This window comes from Gouania willdenowi, chromosome 24 (assembly GCF_900634775.1).
Source record: "Gouania willdenowi chromosome 24, fGouWil2.1, whole genome shotgun sequence".
In the NCBI taxonomy this organism is placed as follows: Eukaryota; Metazoa; Chordata; class Actinopteri; order Blenniiformes; family Gobiesocidae; genus Gouania; species Gouania willdenowi.
This window is the reverse complement of record NC_041066.1, coordinates 22,409,930-22,431,062: the sequence shown is the minus strand read 5'-3', so window position 1 is coordinate 22,431,062 and position 21,133 is coordinate 22,409,930. Positions and strand designations below refer to the sequence as shown.

The 21,133-nt window shown below is 36.1% G+C and overlaps 2 protein-coding genes across 3 annotated transcripts in view; one reads left to right on the top strand and one right to left on the bottom strand.

Moving 5' to 3' along the window:
• The window catches only part of fig4a (FIG4 phosphoinositide 5-phosphatase a), a 53,810-nt gene extending 52,268 nt beyond the window's left edge, over window positions 1–1,542 (bottom strand). For both annotated transcript variants that reach the window (XM_028439592.1, XM_028439593.1), the window contains exons 1-2: window positions 1,383–1,542; window positions 1,159–1,265 (exon numbers count right to left, since the gene is read on the bottom strand). In XM_028439592.1, the coding sequence (XP_028295393.1) occupies window positions 1,159–1,221 (63 nt within the window). In that variant the 5' untranslated portion in view covers window positions 1,222–1,265; window positions 1,383–1,542. The remainder of the gene's footprint in view (window positions 1–1,158; window positions 1,266–1,382) is intronic.
• A 260-nt stretch (window positions 1,543–1,802) lies between these two features.
• ak9 (adenylate kinase 9) lies at window positions 1,803–20,669 on the top strand. Its single transcript, XM_028439675.1, has 35 exons — window positions 1,803–1,846; window positions 3,325–3,423; window positions 3,581–3,644; window positions 3,728–3,780; window positions 3,863–3,959; window positions 4,740–4,852; window positions 4,938–5,075; window positions 5,237–5,359; window positions 6,527–6,601; window positions 6,731–6,832; window positions 6,913–7,052; window positions 7,634–7,956; window positions 8,862–8,983; window positions 9,169–9,316; window positions 9,405–9,501; window positions 9,606–9,670; window positions 10,355–10,405; window positions 10,548–10,748; window positions 10,866–10,999; window positions 11,879–12,082; window positions 12,166–12,426; window positions 12,548–12,669; window positions 13,627–13,846; window positions 13,924–14,169; window positions 14,246–14,464; window positions 14,530–14,746; window positions 15,481–15,682; window positions 15,897–16,043; window positions 16,139–16,356; window positions 17,097–17,293; window positions 17,367–17,536; window positions 17,808–17,906; window positions 18,272–18,374; window positions 18,454–18,568; window positions 19,825–20,669. The coding sequence occupies exons 2-35, from the start codon at window positions 3,331–3,333 to the stop codon at window positions 20,031–20,033; spliced, it is 5,088 nt and encodes a 1,695-aa protein (XP_028295476.1). The 5' UTR covers window positions 1,803–1,846; window positions 3,325–3,330; the 3' UTR covers window positions 20,034–20,669.
• The last annotated feature ends 464 nt before the right edge of the window (window positions 20,670–21,133 follow it).

Below are 21,133 nucleotides of genomic sequence, written 5' to 3'. Positions count from 1 at the left end.
ATAACTGATGCTGATGTTTAGATGAAATGATGCAAAAACACTTTCTTTTCCTGTTTATTCCCATTGGAAAGTTTCCAACTTTAAAAACTTTTAGAATTTTACAACCCTAGTTGAAATGTTCTGTTTTTAATAAAATTTCTAATAAAATCTTAAATACATTTTCATGGGACATTAAGCTCGGTAATTTTGGGAATATAAAAATAAAAAACTTTACAAGGGACTTAATGATGGGAATTCACTGAAAATTTGCTCTAATTTAAAATAACTCATGCTAATATTTAGTTGAAATGATGCTAGAATATATTTTCCGAACTATTTTAAACATCCAACCTCCAATTTTGTAAATTCACATTTTTTTCCCCCAGTTAATTCTTATTGGAAAGTTTCCAACTTTAATCAATTCTGAATTTTTAAAAAGGTTTTTTTAATTGCATTATTTTAAATAAATGCTTTACGTTTGGATTTTATACAGTTGTTTGAAATTAATCTAAATTTCTGGTGAATTCCAATAAATATTTCCCATAAAAAGTTGATATTTTTGAATATTGCCAACGTTTCTGAGTTTATGTTTGTGTAGAAAGTTACAGGAAATGTTTCCAACCATTTCCAACCCATAGGTATAAGTATGTGTTTAATGCTACAAGGTCAAGGTTTAGATCAGGGATGCATATATGGTTGGAGGATGTGTGTGCTTCCATTTTTTCATTGTAAACAAGTATTTTAGATCTGATTGCAGTCTCAAAAACGGCTGTAGGAATGATCTTTAAATAAAAAGACCAATAGACTGACTGTTGACCTGCACATGGTAACTGGGATGGATGTCAGCAGACAAATGTCTTTAACAGAGATATCGTTCTCTGATTGTGGGAGTAAGGGGAACATAAAAATAAATGTTTTGCTGCCATCTAGTGCTGTACACAACTACTATGTCCGAGTTTGCACTTTGTTGTATAACTCATGTATGTAAGGCACAAGCAATAAATGACTGATGTCAGTCAATGCAGGAAATGCGCTACAAAAAGTTTCTTCATTTTGTGACAAATTTTCATGTGAAATAAGGGAAAAATGATTGTGCAAAAAAGGACTGAACACTAGTACTGTTGCTACCTCTGTTTACTAGGGATAAATAAAGTACTTCTGATTAAATAGTGAACTTACGGCTCTGGTTTCGTACAAATCCATCCTCTGGATCCCACTGATAACTGCTGCTGATTGATGCATTTTGAGTCCAATGTTGTCCTTTAACCACGATGCAAACAAGACACCTGCAGAAGAAAAACGACCGTAGGTTAATAATTTACAAAATTAAACACGCATTGCGCATAGTGAAGTTTAAAACTGTCACTGTTTACACGCTATATCTCGGAGCTAAAGCTACTCACTTTAAAATCAGCTGCTGAGCTGCTTTAACCGTGAAGAACGTTCAGTTTTAAATCGCATTCCTTCCAAAAAAATACGATTATTTTCCCTGTTTGACAGCTAACAGCTACATACTATGTAGCACTTAGCATAAAACGGGAAAGTGCATGATGCTGTTTGAGTCAGGTGACTCGCGTGAATGACTCATCAGCTGATACGGTGGCCCGCAGCGGTCAAATATACCGGAAGCAAACACCATTTAAGAAAAAGTCTTTAAAAAGTGTCTTTTTTCACACTGTATTCAGATTATATCGCGAAAACATGGTTGTGTATTGTATTATTAGTTATAAAAAAGAGGACAATTAAAGCAGCGGCTGCACCTCCTTTTCGTTTGTGTTGCTATAGTAACAGGGTCTCTACCGTCTTGAGTAGCGGAGTTAGCTTTAAAGCTATTAAAAGCTATATAAAACGCGGTTTTGAAGTAACAGTAAGTATGAAATATTATTACATTTCACTTGTAGCGATGGTTTTCATGTGTGGTTGTCGAAATTACCCGTTAAATTGCGGAATCCAGTGTTTATTGTGTTATGTTTCCCCTCAAATGTTTCTATTTTATTTTGATACTCGAGTGAGAAACATAAAATAATGTTTAAAATTATCTTTATGAAGACAACTTCAAGACAAAAACATTTAATTTAATTTTAATTTATTTCTGTATTTTTGTGTAACCTGCCTAGGAACTGCGAATGCAAATTAGCATTTTTGCTACGATTATTTCTGTATAAATGTTTTTTTAAATAAATAAACAAATAATTCTCAAAACTTCTTCTTTTCAGTTTTGGTAAGATTTAAAAAAAAAAAAATCAAATGTTGTCACAAAAATAAATAATTCTAAAAGTAAAACAACTGCCTTGTTCCTGGCTGTTTAAAGTCATAGTTTAGCAATTTAATAATACTCATTTATAAACAATACCACAGTTCAAAACTGACCGATAGTGTGTAAAAATCCCAAAAAATCTTTTCACAATAAATTTTTTTTTTAATATGCAGCAATTGAAACAAAATTATTTTCACAATAATAAAATGTTTTTTAAATGCAGTAATTCAAAAATAAACTAAGATATTTTTTGACACAGTTACCCAGTAATTGTACAAGCCACGCCCTCAAAGCTCTGATAAAAAAAAACTGTTTACAATCTTCATGGTACCAGAGAAATATGAACTAATTATGATAATAAATCAATGGAATATACAGAATAAGTAGAAGCAAGTAGCTCATATGCTGACTTCCTAATCAATATTTTATGGTTAATTAAATACCATCCCAACAAAGGTTTGACTTAACTGCTTTCTCTGTGACTGTGACCATTTTTATTCTGTTAAAGTTTGTCACGGCAAATTTGCGGTTGACCTCATTTGGAGACATGATTTATTGCTCTGGTTGAATGATGGAGTCCAGGCGAGGCATTGATGATTTTATAAAAAAGGTTTATTATAAAACTAAATAAAAAAGGAGTACAAAGATGGACAAAATTAGTGACCGCCCCGGGCGGACGTCCGATGACAGAGTGGCATCATGTATATTCCCCCTCAGTCCCCCTCCCTCCTCCCCCCAGGAGATAAAGAGGACAGGGTGGAGGTGAAAGAAGAGGGTGAAAAGAGACAGTTTCTTCTTTAGGTCAAAACAGCCAGTTCTCTGGTATCTCCTGATTGTCGTGAGTGTTGGAGGTGTGTGCGTGTATGGTGTTTGTGTGTATGAATGGATGTGTATTGGGTGTGTATGTGTGACTATGTGAGTGTGTGATGCCTCTGTGTCTGAGGGATAAGATGTGTTTTGGGAAGCTGACCTCGAGAAGAGAGCAGAAAACATGAGACAGCAGAAATGAAAAGTCTCAACTTAAAGCCTCAAAAAGAATAAGGAGTAAATATGTTAATAAACATAACTAACAATTTTGCCCTGACAAGTTGAAAATGGAAGAGTTCGTGGACAACCTTTCAGAAGATGACGCTGAGACAAACAGCCTTCTCGCCAAACCCACTTGCTTCATAATAGTTGGAAAACCGGTAACTAATTTCTCTTCTAGTTGTTATTAATACACCCAATAGAAACACATTTTATTTATTACATAAAAATAAAACAAATACATATTGCCTGTACTGCATTGCTATCCTGCATTTGTGTATTATTATTAACTAATATATGACTATTAATGTGTGGAAGGGTGTCGGTAAATCCATGCTGGCCAAATTAATTGCTGAGTCCTGGAAATGTGTTCTGGTTGATGGTAAGTAAAGTTTTGTACTTTACATGATGCGTGAATTATATTTTATTTACTTTATTCTCCATTTGTCTCCTGTTCTTCTATAGATGCTGATCTGCTGAATGCCCACATATCAGAACAAACAGAGAATGGTAAAAAGGTGAACATAGCATTAATTCAATGTTCAATATGTGTTTCACAGTTAAGATAATCTAAACGTTGAATATTTAAACAAATTGTAGCTCTTGGACATCCTGTGTGAGGGGAAAAGTGTTCCAGAAGATGCCGTTCTGCAGATAATTCTGGATAAGATCAACTCGCCAGAAGTGGAACATTATGGTAATGCAAAATAATAATGCAAAAAATTGTTAAAAAAGAAATAATAATAACAATAATAATAATAATAATTATTATTATAAACACATTTTTGAAATTTTGTTCACAAGCCAACAAGTTTTTCAACCTTGGGGTCGGGACCCCATGTGGGATTGCCTGGAGATTAAATGGGGTTGTCTGAAATGTTTAGTAATTAATTAATTCTTTTTTTTAAACTTTTTAAATTATTATATAAGAGGGCAGATCATTTTTGACAAGATAAACTCCCCAGAAGTGAAACATTATGGTAAAGTATAAGGCAAAAAAAATAAAAATAATAAAAAAATAAAAAATAAATAAATAAAATAAAATAATAACAATAATAACAATAATAATTATGATGATAATAATAATAATAATAACGCTAAAAATGTATATTTTTTAAATACGTTTATTATTATTATTAGTATTATTATTATTATTATTATTATTATTATTATAGCCAACAAGACATTTTTCTTTATTAGAATGTTTTTCAACCAAATACCAATGTAGTACAAATAAAAATGCAGTGAAAAAAAATAATAATAATAAAAATTCTTAAAAAAAATAAAAAGTCTTTGGGATCGCCAGAAAAATTTGGTATCAAAATGGTGTCACTATCCAAAAAAGTTTGGGAACCATGTCTCTAATAGAATATATTTGCCCTTTTTTGATCAACTTATTGTTTGGTAACGTGTTATTGCAGGTATTCCTTGTAAGCTTATTAAAATAAATGTAATTCTGAAATGCTCTGTGACACAGGATATGTGCTGAGCTGTCTTCCCTTCATACACGAGGACAGTTTGAAAGTTAAAGAGCAAATTGAACTGATCCAAAACCTCCAGTTAAAACCTGATTTCATCATTCATCTCAAGGTCAAACTAACACACTTATAAATCATTTTAGTGTATTTATTAAATCATGGAAGTGGTTTAATTTTCAATATATGTCCACCGTCAGTGTGCTGATGTGGACCTGGTCCAGAGGGTGTCAGCACTAAAGCAGCACCCACAGACAGGGCAGCTGCATCACACAGATCAATTAGACAAAGAAGAGGTGTACGACAAATATGAAGATGGAGAAGAAGAGGAGGAGCCGGTATGGACACACGGAAATCAGCTTTTGAACTGTAAAATAATAGAATTGTGATACCGCAAACCTCTTTCTGCTGTTTCTTTCTTTCTTTCTTTTTTTAATATGAGTTGAATAAGTAGTCTTCCACTATTTGCTCTGCTTTAATACATTGTGTTGGTTTTTAGGTTGAAACAGGAGAACACCTGAAGGATGACACCGATCAGATGGTGTGGACGCCTGAGAATGTAGCAAACAGTGTGTGGAGGAGGATAAACATGTACAAAGATACTGTGTTCAAACCATTAGAGGTACGTTATCCTCCACTCTGTTATTACTTTATCACACAAATCCCTGCTACATCTGTCCCAAGATGCCAGAAAATGCAAATATGCTGATATTGTTGAAAAAGAACATGTCATTTTTAGTTCAGAGGCCACATATGGAGCAGTTTGATCTCAAGTGGGTCACAGATTTTATGCAGGAAAATTAGTAATTTCAACATTATTGTGCCCTAGTTCGCACTTGTAGACATGAAATACAAATTATGTAAGAAACCATTCATATTCAAGCAATAACTGATAGATATCAATCCCAACAAGATCTGCACTTTAAATTTTCTAGATTTTGTGACCAATTTACATTTAATTAATGGATGTATTATGTCATAATTTGAGGAAAATTTAAGGAATTTGTATGAATTTTGAGTTTTTTCCCCTGTTAAACATTAAAAATGACAGCAATCATGCAATATAAACTGGGGAGAATGGGAGCCCCCTGCAAACATTGTTGACTTTTATTTACACAATTATTCTTGTTTTCTCTGTCAATTTTAGTGACAGACTTTGGATGCTCCAAAGGGCCAGACTTGGCCCCCGGGCCATGAGTTTGACACATATGGTGTAGAATGTTCTATTTTGGTGTTTTAAATATTATCAAAGTTCACAAACTGATAGGAATATTTTTTTTGAAGAATTTCATGATGATGACATGATGTGTTTAAATTTTAGACTGGCATGAATTTTCAGTCTCAATTTTCAGAGTGGCACTTTTAAATAGGAAATATTGGTCTTATTGATGTTATTGTTTATTTAATTTATTCATATTCCTGTTCGGTCCAGTTTTTTTTTTTTTGTCCTTTTCCCCTGTCCAAAATATCATATTGTTATCATGAACCCATTATTATTTATCGCATCATATCTTTAACGCTGTCTTTCTTTTAAATCTTATTTTATTTTCATACAACTTTTGATCTTGCAAAAATAATATAATACATTTATTATATTAGATAGTAGTGACCTTCCCTACACACTAGTGAGGGGGGAGAAAAAAAGGGAGAGGGAGTTAGGGAGGGAGGGATATTAAACTCTGTATATCATCCTAGCCCTAAATCAGACATATCAAAGTAGATCATCCAGTTTTATTCATATTTCTGTGTTTATTTTTTTCAACTTAGATATTAATAATTGATTTTTCAGAAATACATGAATGACCACAATCCCTTCTACATGATGGAGCTGGATGCAAACAATACTCCAAAAGAGCTGCTGTTGGTAGGAAATTAATCATCTTTCAATAAATATGTTTATATTGTAAGAATACGTTAATCAAAAAAAAACATTTGTGGAGTGAGAATAGTGATTTATATTCTGAATTTTCTTTGTTTGTTGGTTTCCTTTCAGTCTGTTATGTATCGTCTTGGATCAATGGCTATAAAACACGTTCCTATTCCAACTGTGATCCCTCAGCCTAATGAAGAGGAGCTACCAGAGGATATAGACACAGTCTGGATATTTTTAAAGTTCACAAACCCTATGAACTGAGACACAAATATGAAAGTGTACATGTGATTTTTTTTTTTCAGGAGGAACTACTGAGAGCGATGTCCGCCTCACGAAGCGTCGCTCCAGGATTTAAATGGAAAAGAAGCCGCTGGGGTTGCAATTGTCCCGTTGCTCTAAAAGAGGGAAAAATCATCCCTGGAAAGCCTGAGTTTTGTTTAGGGTGAGTTATTCTCTGTCGGCTAGTGAGTTTTGTCTCAAAAATATTTACAAATATACACAATTTTCACATGTATTTTTTAGATTTTCATGTTTTTTAGATTTTCACGTGTTTTTCAGATTGTCACATTTTTCAAATCCACAAATATATCCACAATTTTCAATGTATTTCTTAGATTTTTACACATTTTTCAGATTTTCACATGTACTTTTTCGATTTTCACGCGTTTTTAAAATCTACAAATACATCCACAATTTTCACATGTATTTTTAAGATTTTCACAAGTATTTCAGATTTTCACATGTATTTTTAGGTTTTCATGTGTTTTGCAAATTTACAAATACATCCACAATTTTCACATGTATTTTTTAGATTTTCACATGTTTTTCAAATCCACAATTACAGGATATCCACAATTAGTATTTGTGGATCTGAAAACGTGAAAATGTGAAAATCGTGTAAAAATCTGGAAAAAACACATGTAAAAATTGTGGATATATTTCTGAATATTTCTGAGACAAATCTCCATAAGTGAGAAGCGAAATTTCAAGTGACATTTACCTCTGAGCTCTACTTCTGTGTAGATTTCAAGACAAATTCTACATCCTCTCATCTCAAGAGGCCTACCAGAAATTTGTCACAAACCCCCGACGGTATTTACTCCCCCCAATGCCGAGGCCACACTGCAAGGTTTCCATCATTGGGCCTCCGCTTTCAGGGAAGAGCACCATCAGTCAGCTACTAGCTCAGCACTACAGTGCAGTGTTAGTGGATGTGGAGGAGCTACTGCAGCCAGTGCTAGAGGCGCAAGAACAAGAAAGGATTGACAGAATTAAAGAGGAGACGACACAGGCTGCAGTTGAAAAAATTAAAAGGCAGATGGAGTCGGATGAAGGACAGAAATCTGGTAAGTTGAAAATCAGTGTTGCATAGACCAGTGTTTGTCAGCGTTTACAATAATTACCTATCTGAGCAATAATACCAGAAATAACAACTCATTTTGTGTATTCTTGTTGTAGTTTTGTGTGTTATGAGTCATTTTGTGTTTGTTTTGTACATTATTTTTGTGTATTTTTCAAGTTCTCGTGTGTTTCAGAATAATTTTGTGCATTTTTGTGTATTATGAGTAATTTTGTGTTTTTTTTTTTTTGTACATTTTACTATCATCTTTATGTATTTTTATAGTTATCTTGTTTGTTTTCTGAGTCATTGTGTGTATTTTTGTGTTCATTTTGTGCATTTCGCTGTAATTTTTGTATATTTCTCTCGTTGTCTTTTGTGTTTTTGGAGTAATTTTGCGGTATTTTTGTGTTATTTTGTTATACATTTCTGTAATTTTGTGGGTTTTGTTGGAGACATTTACATTTACTTTGGGAGCCGCATAAAATTAGCTGGAGAGCCGCATGTCACCCACGAGCCAACAGTTTGGATGCCCATGTCTGCCTTAAATCAAAATAAGCCACTGATTAGAAATAAATATTGTTTTGCTTCTGATTGTAATTTACATTTTTGACAAAAAATGACCCTTTCGTCATAGTTCTCGGCATTCTGTCTTTGTTTACAATCAGTCTTAATCCTGATTAAGTCAGATCAGAATCAGAATCAGAATCAGAATCAGCTTTATTGACCAGGTACAGTTTAGAACAATACGAGGAATTTGACTTGGTAGTTGCAGTGAAAGAAGACACATCAACACACCGGAGCAGCCATTTGCGGCGCCCACAGATTAAATACTATGAGGAAAACCAGAGCATTGAAAGAGCACAAACCTCCACCAAGCGCCAAATCAAATTCAATGATGTTTCCTCTCAGTAACAGAGGATCATCCTGAAGTCCAGGCCTTGGTGCTCAGTGCAGTGGAGGAAGCCAAGAAAGCAAAGTGGTCTCAATCCGACCACCTCTGCGCTACGGTCCTGCAGCGTCACATTAAAGAGGTTTGTTCCATATCTGAGACACTACGAGAATAAAATCATAATTTTATTATATTAAAGTCATAGTATTTTGAGAATAGAGTCATTATTTCAGAAAGTCCAATCTTACAAATCTTGTAATGTTAACACGCCGTTGTAGACTCGTGGGTAAAACTCTATAAACTAATGATGATGTTTTGTGGCCAAAGATTGAAAAGTCCACCTCAGATGATGAGGGAACACCTGGATGGGTGCTTGACAACTTTCCCCCGAATGTTTCCCAAGTGGACGTCTTACAGGAAGCTGGAATCCAACCCGACACTATTATCTGTCTCACAGACGGTGACGACCATCAAGGTAAAGGAGAAAAAACAGTCTTTACATTTACAGTATTCTGCTTCCTTTTCTTTGTGACATCTTTGTTGATATGCTTTCATTTGAGAAGTTTTAAAAAGACTTTATGAGGCAAACAAGGAAACTGTGGACAGAGCCATAATGAGGAGGATACAGGAAGAAAAGATCCAGAAAGAAAACCAAGACTTGTAAGTCCTGAAAATGGAATAATAGCATCAGATTTAGTATTAAATCAAACTAGAGATATTTGCTCTTCAATCTTTTATTTTTGTTTCATATTTCTTGTTTCTAGGACCCAAAAAGAGCAAGAATTTGAGGTTCCATCGGCTCTGAAAACAGTTCCAGAGGAGATTGAGGGTATCACTGATCCTACTACCGCAGTTCTCCAAACCAGGGTTCTCAACCTTGGGGTCAAGACACTGGGAGGGGTTCACCAGATGCCTTGAAGAAACTAGGAATATTTTTTTTAACAAACTGAGCCCATTTTTGCTAATTTTTTTTTTACAACTAAACCACACTTTCCACATTTTAACCTATTTTTACAACTTTTTCTTGCCATATTTGTGCTCCTTTTGCTACATTACTCCCATTTCTGTCACTTCTCCATCCCATTTCAATGACTTTATTGAACATTTTTTTCACTTTCAAGCTATTTTTAGCACTTTAAAACACATTCCATCACTTTTCCACCTAATGTTACACATGTTAACCCATTATTGTCACTTTTAAGCTCATTTCACCGTATTTTATGCATATTTTTGTCAGTTTAGCCACGTTCACGATTTGTTAAGCCCATTATTTGCCGCATTTCTGCCACTATTGACACTTATAACCTTTTTTTGGTATCCACGTCTGTGTTCAACCACCCTCAGGTACAGTGGGGTGTCCCTTGTCTCTAACATCTTTATTTTGGGGGCTGTGGGTTGAAAAGGTTGAGAACCACTGCTTTAAACCCTCATTTTTTCAATGTAAATGTAGATTTCAGACCAAACTTTGTTTTTTGTCCCTTTCCTCTTTTTTCTTCTTTTTTTTTTTTTGCAGAAAATCCTGAAATTCCAAACACAGCAGAAAATGGCAAAACAAAAAATGAATGTGAGACATTATAACACAATAAGGATAAATGTAGTGTGAAGTTTGGATTATTGGATGATTTTGGCTTCAGTTTGACTCTAATGAAGCAGAGGAGAGAAAAGAATGTTCATCACAGTCTGTGTTTTTTCTCTCGTCCGTGTAGCTCAAGCTGTGGTTCCACAGGATCATTTGGGTTTGGGTTATCCTGACTGTCCAGAGATGAATGAATACAAGCTGCTTTTAAAGCATTTTGTGGCTGAATGGGAGAAAATGCAGTTTGCGTTAAATGTTACTCACTGTGAAGTGAATATTGGCAAGAAAAGTCCTGGCGAACTTCTGCAAGAAGTGCTCCAACACATGGAGAGTGAGTGTTCACTTTGTGTATTCACACTTACACATTAAGTGTCAAAGATGTTCAAATTAAGAGTTAGTTTTTTGTTCTGTTTTGGACAATACTTTGTCTTGTGTGTTTGACTTAAAGAGCCCTTCTGCTATGAATCCTGGGAGCTTTCTGCAGAAGATTTGGAAGAGGAATCAGAGGAAATGAATGCCTTAAATGAACAGGAAAGAGGAGAGGACAGCATCAGTGAAAGCTTTTCTGCAGAAGAGGAGGAAGTCAGTGCAACGAGGAGCTTATCTCAATGATTTTCTACTTTAGATTGAACATTAAAGCTGCTGCAGATGATAATGTCTGATCAGATAGAGAGTTATAGTGTAGGGTAAAAGTGATGCTGATCTCCACTGTAATTGACATTGTCGGAAAAGTGTTGCGCATTGCTTTTTGTCAATTTCAACCCTTTTTATTTTTCTTTAATCTTTAATACTTGATCTATGAGGCCTACACAATGTCTTTATCTGATACAAACTTAACTTACCAACTTAAAAAAGCATATAGGCCACCATTAATACAGTCTGCCTCCCTCTGATATGCAAGGTGTAGCATCAAAGTTGCACACTTTAAAACAGAAACCAACTTCTAGACAACAATGTAGGAATAGATCAAACAAATCTATACTGGCATATGAAGTATAGGGTTAGGGTTAGGGTTAATTTATTCAGACAATCTTTTTCAGAAAGTTGACTTTGATCTCCTGACATGTTTTGACTTCCGACTGTCAATCATCCTCAGAGGCGTCTGCTGATCGCTTTGATGCGTCCTTATGAGGGGGCATGGCCAGCCTGACAGAACTGTTACGTTGGCCACGCCCAAAAAGAACTCACAAAGACACGTCACTCTGATGCAGACTCACAATCACGCAGATCAAAGTAAATGTCTTTAAAAAAGTTGTCTGAATAAATTTAACCATTACAAATTATTAGCAATATTTAAATACAAGATCTATTTTTATTTTTGAATAGAACAGATCATTCAACACAAACATTTTCCAAATTTGTATCGATATTTGAAGCTTTAGAGGCAAAAGATGCAGATCGTGCTGCTTTTTTTCTTGCTCATAATATTTTAAAGATACGGTGCATGTTTTCATCTCCCAGGTGGACACAACAGCTCAAAGAACCCTTGGCGACACACAACATTTCTGCCCCGTTGCTTTACAAACTCACAATGTCCTGTGGCCATGTGGGGACCAAATTGCAGCAAAGTATCGTGAGAAGATCTATTACTTCTCCAGTCAAGAAGCAAAGGACTTATTCCTGCAAAACCCTGCAAAGTTTGTCTCACAGACGGTGCCTCTAAAGGTACAAACTCACAGAAAAGGGAAAATATCACACAGAGATTGAGTAAAAAAAAGTTGTTATGTGTTACTCTGTCTCTGTTGAAGCCACCTGCTCTCAGGATCTTTATGCTGGGCACCCGAGGGTCGGGCAAAACCACTCAAGGTGCTTGGCTCGCTCAGCAACTTGGACTCTTTCACATTCAATTCAGGGAGCAGCTACAAATGCTAATCATGGCCAAGACAAAGAGACAAGTGCCTAAAACAGATGAGCTTGTTTCTTTAGAGGATAATTCAGAGGATTTAGATGCTAAAATAAAAGAAGCCCAGGGTATGGAAGACACCTCTGCCAACGACAATGACTGTGAGGTAGGCTGCACAATGAAATGTAAATGTGCTAATATTTCTAGTTATTAAGGATCTGAATGTGAGTGTAATTATTTATTTTGTGTGTGTGTGTCTGTGTGTGTGTGTGTGCGTGTGTTAACAGAAAGAAGGTGCACTGACAGATGAGGAAATGGCCATCAAAGCCTACCTATCAAATGATGAACCACTGGCTCCAAACATCCTGGATACAGTAGTGGCTCCTTTCTGGACAAAGGAACCATACAAGTACGTACATGACTTACTGGATACTTATTATCTTACTGTTCATTTATACATTTATTTTTCCAAATTAGTTAGTTCAGGAGCCAAATACAGACCAGTTTGATTTCAAGCGGGCCACAGATTTTAGGCGGGAAAACAACTAATTCTAACACTATTGTGCCCTAGTTTGTACTTCCACATATAAATGATACATATAAAGTATGCAAGGCACAGATATTATCCAATAAGTGACATAATTCATAGATAAATAGATAAATAGATGGATAGATGGATAGATAGATGCATAAATAGATGGATAGATAGATAGATAGATAGATAGATAGATAGATAGATAGATAGATAGATAGATAGATAGATAGAGGGGTAGATAGATAGATAGATAGATAGATAGATAGATAGATGGGTAGATGGGTAGATGGGTAGATGGATAGATAGATAGATAGATAGATAAATAGGTACTGTAGAGATATGGTGCGTTTCCACTAGCGGTATCGGCTCTACTCGGCTCGGCCCTACTCTCCTTTTTGTGCGTTTCCACTGGTATAAAGTACCTCCTCCGTGGTTCCTAGAGCTGCTTTTAGTACCTCCTTTGTTGAGGTTCCTGAGAATCATCACGGCGTAGAGTCATCAACTCACGCACAGAGAGGAAGCTTTTGGCCACCGTTGAATTTTATTGGCGATCTTGTGAGGATGGCAGCAAAAAAAGTGCATTTCATGGAGTCTGGCAGTTTCGTGTGTCAGGTTGGTGCTCAATGGAAACGCTCCAGAAAAACAGTATCGGGTCCCGAAAGCGAGGAGTGCGGAGCCGTGGAGAGACGATATCGCCAATGGAAACGCACCAATAGATAAGTAGATGGGTAGAGTAGATAGATAGATGGATAGGTAGATGGATAGGTAGGTAAGTAGGTAAGTAGGTAGATAATAATAAATAAATAAATCATTTATGTTTTTCATTTGTAGGTCCACAGGCTTCATTCTGGAGGGCTTCCCCAATGATTCCAGTGAGGTGCAGTACATGCTGCAGGAAGCACTTTTACCTGATGTTGTGGTCGTTCTTGAGGTTGACGTCACAGAGGTTCAGAAGCGTCTGTTGCATAAATACTTGGAACACTGGCAGGAGAGCAGCAACACCCGGAAAGCCCAGCTAGGCCTTCTTCATGAGCTGCTGAACAAACAGCGTGTGAGAAAGCACGGGCTGATAAAGAATCTACAAGGAGAGAATATCTTTGTTATTATGTGATGTATTGTTTGTAACAGGAGGAGAACATCTCCAAAAGAAGAGCTGAACTTCTGGCAGAGAGAAAAACCAATGAGGAAGAAGACACAGAAAGTGCAGATGATGAAGAAGATGAAATAGAGGTCAAGCTGGAGGAGGAGTTTCCAGTGGAGGAGGATGAGGAAGATGTGAAAGATGAAGAGACGGAGGACGCAGCTGCTGAAAAGCTGGAGTTGGAAATCGAAGAACGTTTCGCGACAGACGAAAGCAACCTCGCGGCGATAAGAGTACGCACATTGAATTGATTGTTTCACAGGAAATACAAGCTCCACAATGTCCCCATTTTGTGTTTTTCATCTTCAGGAACTCCTAGTTGAACTAAATATACCTATAATGGAAATAAATGCATCTCAGAAGCTGCAGATCTCTCAGAGGCAGTTACTTCGTAGGATTCTTCCTCTGGTTGACCACAGAGAGTCGCTCTTCCTAAAGTGTCGGCCCGTCTCCTGCAGCCTGGCCCGTAAACTGTTGGACTCCTGCTACAAGTTCCACAGCAGCTTTGGTTGCTGGGATCCTGTCCAGGTAGAAAAACGCTGCTGTCGTCACTTTCTCACACTGCTAACTTCATGCATTTTTCACACTTACAGCTATATAAAGATAAAGATGTAATCCAAGCGCTGCAGTGGCCCTTGAGTACCACATACCCCCTGCTCTTCCAGCAGTATGTCTACTTTTTTGTATCAAAGGACAACCGCAATACTTTTATGCTCAACCCTTTGAAGTATCTTCGTCAGCCGAGGCCCAGATTGTCACATCCTGTTGAAATCGCGATCATTGGTCCTCCAAAATCAGGAAAAACCACAGGTGAGACTTTACACTCTAACTAAAACCTGAGGTTTTCATGAAGTGCTGAATGTCACTGTTTATTAGCCGACATATTTTGAACATTTAGCTCACTTTCCTTACATTTAGCTAATTTTTCTTTCATTTGAGACAGAAATTCACGTGAAACAGCATGCTCTAAATCTACATCATTGTTAAAAATGTGTACACATGAAAAATAAGACTAAATCTAAATGTTAAATGTAAATCTAAATTTTAAATGCAAATCTGAATATTAAATGTAAATCTAAATATTAAATTTAAATCTAAATGTTAAATGTAAATGTAAATCTAAACGTTAATTCTTATTCTAAATCTAAATGTTAAATTGCTCACCAAGTGTAAAGCTAAATGTTTAGAAATTATGCAAAGCAGGTCAGTGCTGGTCGATCACGCAATTTAAAATTTAGATATACATTAAACATCTACATTACAAATATTTTGTCATAAAAAAGCATAATATGGCCAAATCACAAAAAATTTACTTCAATAAATAATAATTTTTTTTTTTTTTAAATACTTTATGTGTCAAAAGTTGGACAAGAATTAATTAACAACACTACTTCACACCTAAATAGATTTGTTTTCAGCACAAAAAAGTGGTTTTGGAGTTTAGTTACTATTTAAAAGTCAAACAAAGATGCTATAAATGGTGTTTAATTTTTGTTGTTGTGCACACTACTAGTGTTGATGATTGTTGCTCTGTGTGTCTGCAGCAGCTCAAATATTTGCCCAAACGTATGGTTTGGAGCGTCTGTCCATGGGTGGAGCGATGCGCTCTGTGCTCACCTCTCAGCCTCACACAGATCTGGCTGTTCAGATGAAAACTCGTCTGGATCAGGGCCTCGTCGTGCCCGATGAGTTGGTCCTTCGGTGTCTGGAGGTGGTTCTCATGAGCCCAGTGTGTAGCACCAAAGGGTAGGGCACAGTTTCATCACATTCATGTTGTCATGTATTTGGCGTCTGAGCTTCTTTATTTTCCCTGGTTAAAGTTGTACATAAGATATTCACTGGAGGCAGATTTATGTCTTTATTATTAAATCAAAGAAACAAAGTATCTAAATGCTATTTTTTTTTTTTTATTCAATAATAAAAACACAAATCTACGTCTGTATTCACTCTGATATTCCAGGTACGTACTGGATGGCTTTCCTAACACCCTCAAACAGGCTGAACTGATGGGATCCCACGGCATCATCCCCATGCTAGTTGTCGAGCTTCAACTGGAAACAGTGGAAATGCTGAAAAGAGGCCAAGCAGACAAGATGAACCCCAACAAGTCAGAAAAACGCTTAATTTCTTCAACCTAAATATCATAAAGACTAAAACGACTACTTCAAATCGAATCTGCCTGTAAATCCTTTCCCACTAAAGGCCTCACCTGACACACGACAGCTCTGAGATCCTCCAGATCGCCAACAACTGCTACGAGGAGGAGGCCACGCACGTCAGACGTCACTTCCAGAAGCAACACCACAACTGGATTCTCCTCGATGGTTTGAAGAGCAAGTGGTGGATCTGGGACAGGATTTTAAAGGAGGTCAGCCGCAGCATGAAATGTAGGAACACTTACCTGGAGAGGACGCAGAGAGGTCAGTGAGATATACAACACTTACTGACGTTATGTTAAGGTTTCATTTGTTCAGGCAACTTCTTTTCAGGAAATCTACTTTGATCTCCTGACAAGTTTCGACTGTCAACTGCCAGTCTTCTTCAGAGGCGTCTGATCGCTTTGATGTTTTCTTGACTTCCGCATAATAAGTCTAGCAAGTTCATTTTGTCTTCTTTTTTAATATTATGTTAAGGCTTCATTTATTCAGGAATTGTACTTTGATCTACTGACATGTTTTCGACTGTCAACTGCCAGTCTTCTTCAGAGGCGTCTGCTGATCGCTTTGATGTTTTCTTGACTTCCTCTTAATAATTCTAGCAAGTTCCTTTTCTCTTCTTTATGAATAATATGTTAAGGTTTCATTTATTCAGGAAATATACTTTGATCTACTGACTTATTTTGACTGTCAACTCTGCCAGTCTTCTTCAGAGGTGTTTGCTGATCGCTTTGATGTGTCCTTGACTTCCGTGTAGTAATTCCAGCAAGTTCATTTTGAATGATATCAAAAGTTTTAATTTATTCAGACAACTTTTTTTCAGGAAATTTTCTGATCGCTTTGATGTTTTCTTGACTTCCGCGTGATAATGATCATAAAAACATCAAAGCGATCAGCACATTTCCTGAAAAAAAAAGAAGAAATGAAACCCTAACATATTATTCAAAAACAAGACAAATTTAACTTACTGGGATTATTACTTACTGATGTTACTGACCCCACAGGTCAGGCAGCCTGCGTCCATAGGCTGTGTTTCACACCCACACAGATGGAGAGCAGCATGGGAGAGTTTGGTCACTACTGTCCAGTCTGCTTAGCTCTACTGCACCACCTCGTGGACTGTTCAGGTCATGCAGCCTGGACTTATACAGCCCAGTACAGACAACACTACTACAGGATGTGCAACGAGGACCATTTAGGGGTCAGTGACCATGTGGTGGTCCGAGTCTGAATCCTAAACGCTGCAGGTTTTAATGCTGAGCTGTGATCCACAGAAGTTCCTGTCCTGTCCTGAGGGCTTTGTGAGCCCCCACTGCCCACACACACTCCCAGCAGCCCACCTGCTGCCAAGGAGGCTCACTGAGATCCAGGTGAGAGACAGATTCCCACAGCAGGTTGAGCTCAAAGGCTTCTGTCCCGTCACCTACAAGGATGGAAAACAAAGGTAAACCTACTGACTACTTTTAGAAGTTATCTGATGTTAGATATCAAGACTGTTTCCAATTTGATGTCATTCCAGGCCAAATTAAATCAATTTCAAGGTTGATTTTTAGGGATTTTCACATCTGAGGCTGATGCTGTGTAATTATTCTTACATGAAAAGAATTAGTTCCAGGCAGCTAGTGACAAAAAACTAAAAATTGCCATCTCTGTTTTATAAATGTTTAACATGTGAGGTAAACGTTTTTTATTTATTTATTTATTTATTTTTCCAGATATGAATTCCTGGTCCGAGGAAAGATTGAATTTGCAGCTGAATACAGAAACCGTATTTATGTTTTTGAGACGAGTCACAAACAGGATCAGTTTCTGAGGTGAGTTATGATCAGAGCCGTATAGAGAGAACTCTGGTTAATGTGACAGTGACACTGTCACAGTAAAAGTGAAGTGACTCAACTGGTAAGATTATGAGCTTTTAATTTGATGGGGTTTTAGTCATGCAGCAACGTGTAATAAATTCACAAAAGCAAGACTAATGATGGTTGTGGTAGTTTAGTGCATTTTATACTGATAGTGCTTTTACTTTAAATCTAGTTTTTCATTCAAATCACTGCTTCTTTAATTTGTATTTACATTCTGATTTTATAATATTAAAGTAGTATGTTTATTTTGTATGTTAAAACACTTTAATCCTCTTTTTTATTCCATAAATTTGACATAATTGAAACATTTCCCTAAGAATGCCTGAAGCTTATTGGGACCAGCAGCTTCCCACTAAAGTCCCTCCTTTACTGGACCCCGTCCCACTCACCTCCCTCCCAACACTAGGCTACCTGGAGCAGGTGAGGATGAGAACTGTGTGCGTGTGTGTGTATCTTACTTTGAAAGGTTGTGTATCTAGTAAGTGATCTTCTCTGACAGGGCGTGTCTGTGGCAGTGATCAAAGCTCTGACAGCTGTCGGGCGTCTCAAACCAAAGTTTCCGTTCCTCAGCGCACAAACGTCTGCTGTCGTCTACGTAGCTTTTTACCTGAAAGGTAGGAATTAATCAAGTGAAATACTAGGGATACACGCTTTATAGGTGTTTGGGTGACATCATCCTGCAGGGATGAGGTCAATTACATTTTTCACTTACAATTACATACATATGTGTAGTACTGTACATAGAACTGTAACATGGTTCCCCAGTTTTGTGTTTTTTTAGAATTTTCATAGCAATTACAATTAAGTCAATTATCTAAACTTAATTACAATTATGACAGCAACAGCATTCTTCATATGCAATTACAATTATACTATAGTTGTAATTAATTATCAATTACACAAATGCAACTATAATTGACCCTAACCCTGATATTTGTTATTAGTGTATTTTGCAGCTGATTTAGGACCAGTTATCATTAGAGATGCTAACAGAAAGCTAACACAAGAGGACTAGGCTAACTCTTATTAGTTATTTATTTCAGGCTCTGTAATTGTGATTAATTGTAATTGAACTTTAGTAATTGAGAGGGTTATGGTTAGGGTTAACCCTAACCCTAACATAACTGTAATTGACTTATTGAGGATAAAAAAAACAATTGTAAATTAATCAAAATTGGAAAAAATGCTGGTTGCTAATTGTAATTGTAATTGAATTGTTTCCAACCCTGACAAATACTGATCATCTAATTTCTTTCCAATCGACTGGCAGGGTTGGCTCTGGGCATAGGCGAACCAGGTGGTAGCCTGGGGCTCCATCTGCTGGAGGGGCGCACAAATTTAATTCTTAAAGTGAAATTTAAGAATTTAAAATAATACAATATAATAATACATTTCAACCCATCCTTCACATTTACTTTTAAATAAATAATAATTAAAAAAAAAAAAAACAGTTCAATATGAAAAACCTATGTACTGACCCACCAGTCTACTCTCACCTGGAGCATCATATTACCCAGAGCCTGTCTTTTGTTTACCTCGTTAGGCTTCCTAATAAATGAAAATATAGGTTTATTTTATTTTTTAAATGGCATAATGTGGAAAAGCTTGATATGAAACATTTTAATAATTGTTAACATGTGTACAACTGTACATACACCCGTAACATGGTTCCCCAGTTTAGCGTTAAACTACAATTGACAATTTCAATAGATTTTTAATGACAATTACAACTACAAACTCAATTATTACAATTTAACTGCAATTACAACAGCAACATATTTTTAAAATTAAAATTTTTGGCATAATTGTAATTATCAATTACGCGCCTACAATTATAATTGACCCCAACCCTGCTGTCGTTTTTTTGCAGCGTTCAACCCAAAGAACCCACAACACACACGAGAGATGTACAAGAGGAAGTTGGCTTTGTTTGAAGAGAACTGTGCTCTCATTCCATACTTAGGATCAGTGATGGTAGGGAAATACAAACCTCCCAGTGAACGCCCACTGGACTATGACTTTAAAATGCATCGCTTCCTGGCCTTGGCTGGACCGCCTGCTGCTGGTCTAGATAGATAGAGTAGCTATTGATCCCACAGTGGGGATCAATAGCCGTCATTACAGCTCAGATAAAATGTAAGAAAAAAAGACAACAGGAACAACATACAAAAAATAGTGCAATAAGAAAGGAGATAAAATAAACAGTACAATTATAGAGGCGATATATAAATAGAAAAATATAAAGAATATAGACATTTACAGACAGTGCAACTATTGTAGCTACAAGGATACGTTTGGTTTTTAAGAACCACCCTGTGCAAGAAAATATTAAAACTAACATTCTTGATCGCCTAAATTCATGCAATTATCTTTTTATCTTCTATAAATAACAGAATCAATGCATAAACGGGTTAATTTGAGCGCCTTAAATGCAAACACAAAGTAGGTTACATGACATAGAAGTGATGTTAACGATTTATATTGTAATTCTGATTTATTAAAACTACTGGAGACAAGTTTAAAAAAATAGTGTAGGCCTCATAATTATTATTTTTCTACTGTAATGCGTGCACTTGTATTTAATTACCAGTCTTTCACTTCATTATGTACATTTTCTTTTCTTTGTTTAGCGTTTCTTTTCATCTGTAATATTTCTCGAGCCTCTGTAACAAAAATTATTTCCCCCTTGGATCAATAAAGTATTTCTGATTCTGACAGATCAATAAATGCAAGATCGTTATATCGGGGAGAAAGAAAAAAAAAAGATTCAAATGGTTGAACATTCCACTCCAAAGTTAGTTTTTATCCCCACTGTAAACACTGACCTTGTTGGAAATGTTTCACGCTTGCATTGCATTGTGGGATTTGGAGTCTCATAGATGGATGCATAGAAGTATTTTTACTTCATTCATACTGTGATTTATTGTGTTTACACCCAAAACCTCTGCAAAAAGTACTTTCAATTGCAATAGCAAGTTAAAAATGCTCAGTTTAAATACTTAGACTAAAACGTGATTAGTGGGATTAGGATAAATAAACCACATGAATTAATACCTAATAAGATTTAGTAAAACAAACAGTCAGTTGCATTAATGCATAAACATACTGTAAAATATACAATGTTTCATTACTTGAATCTCACACAGAAAAAAACAAACAAACCAATGAGTTTAGTCCAA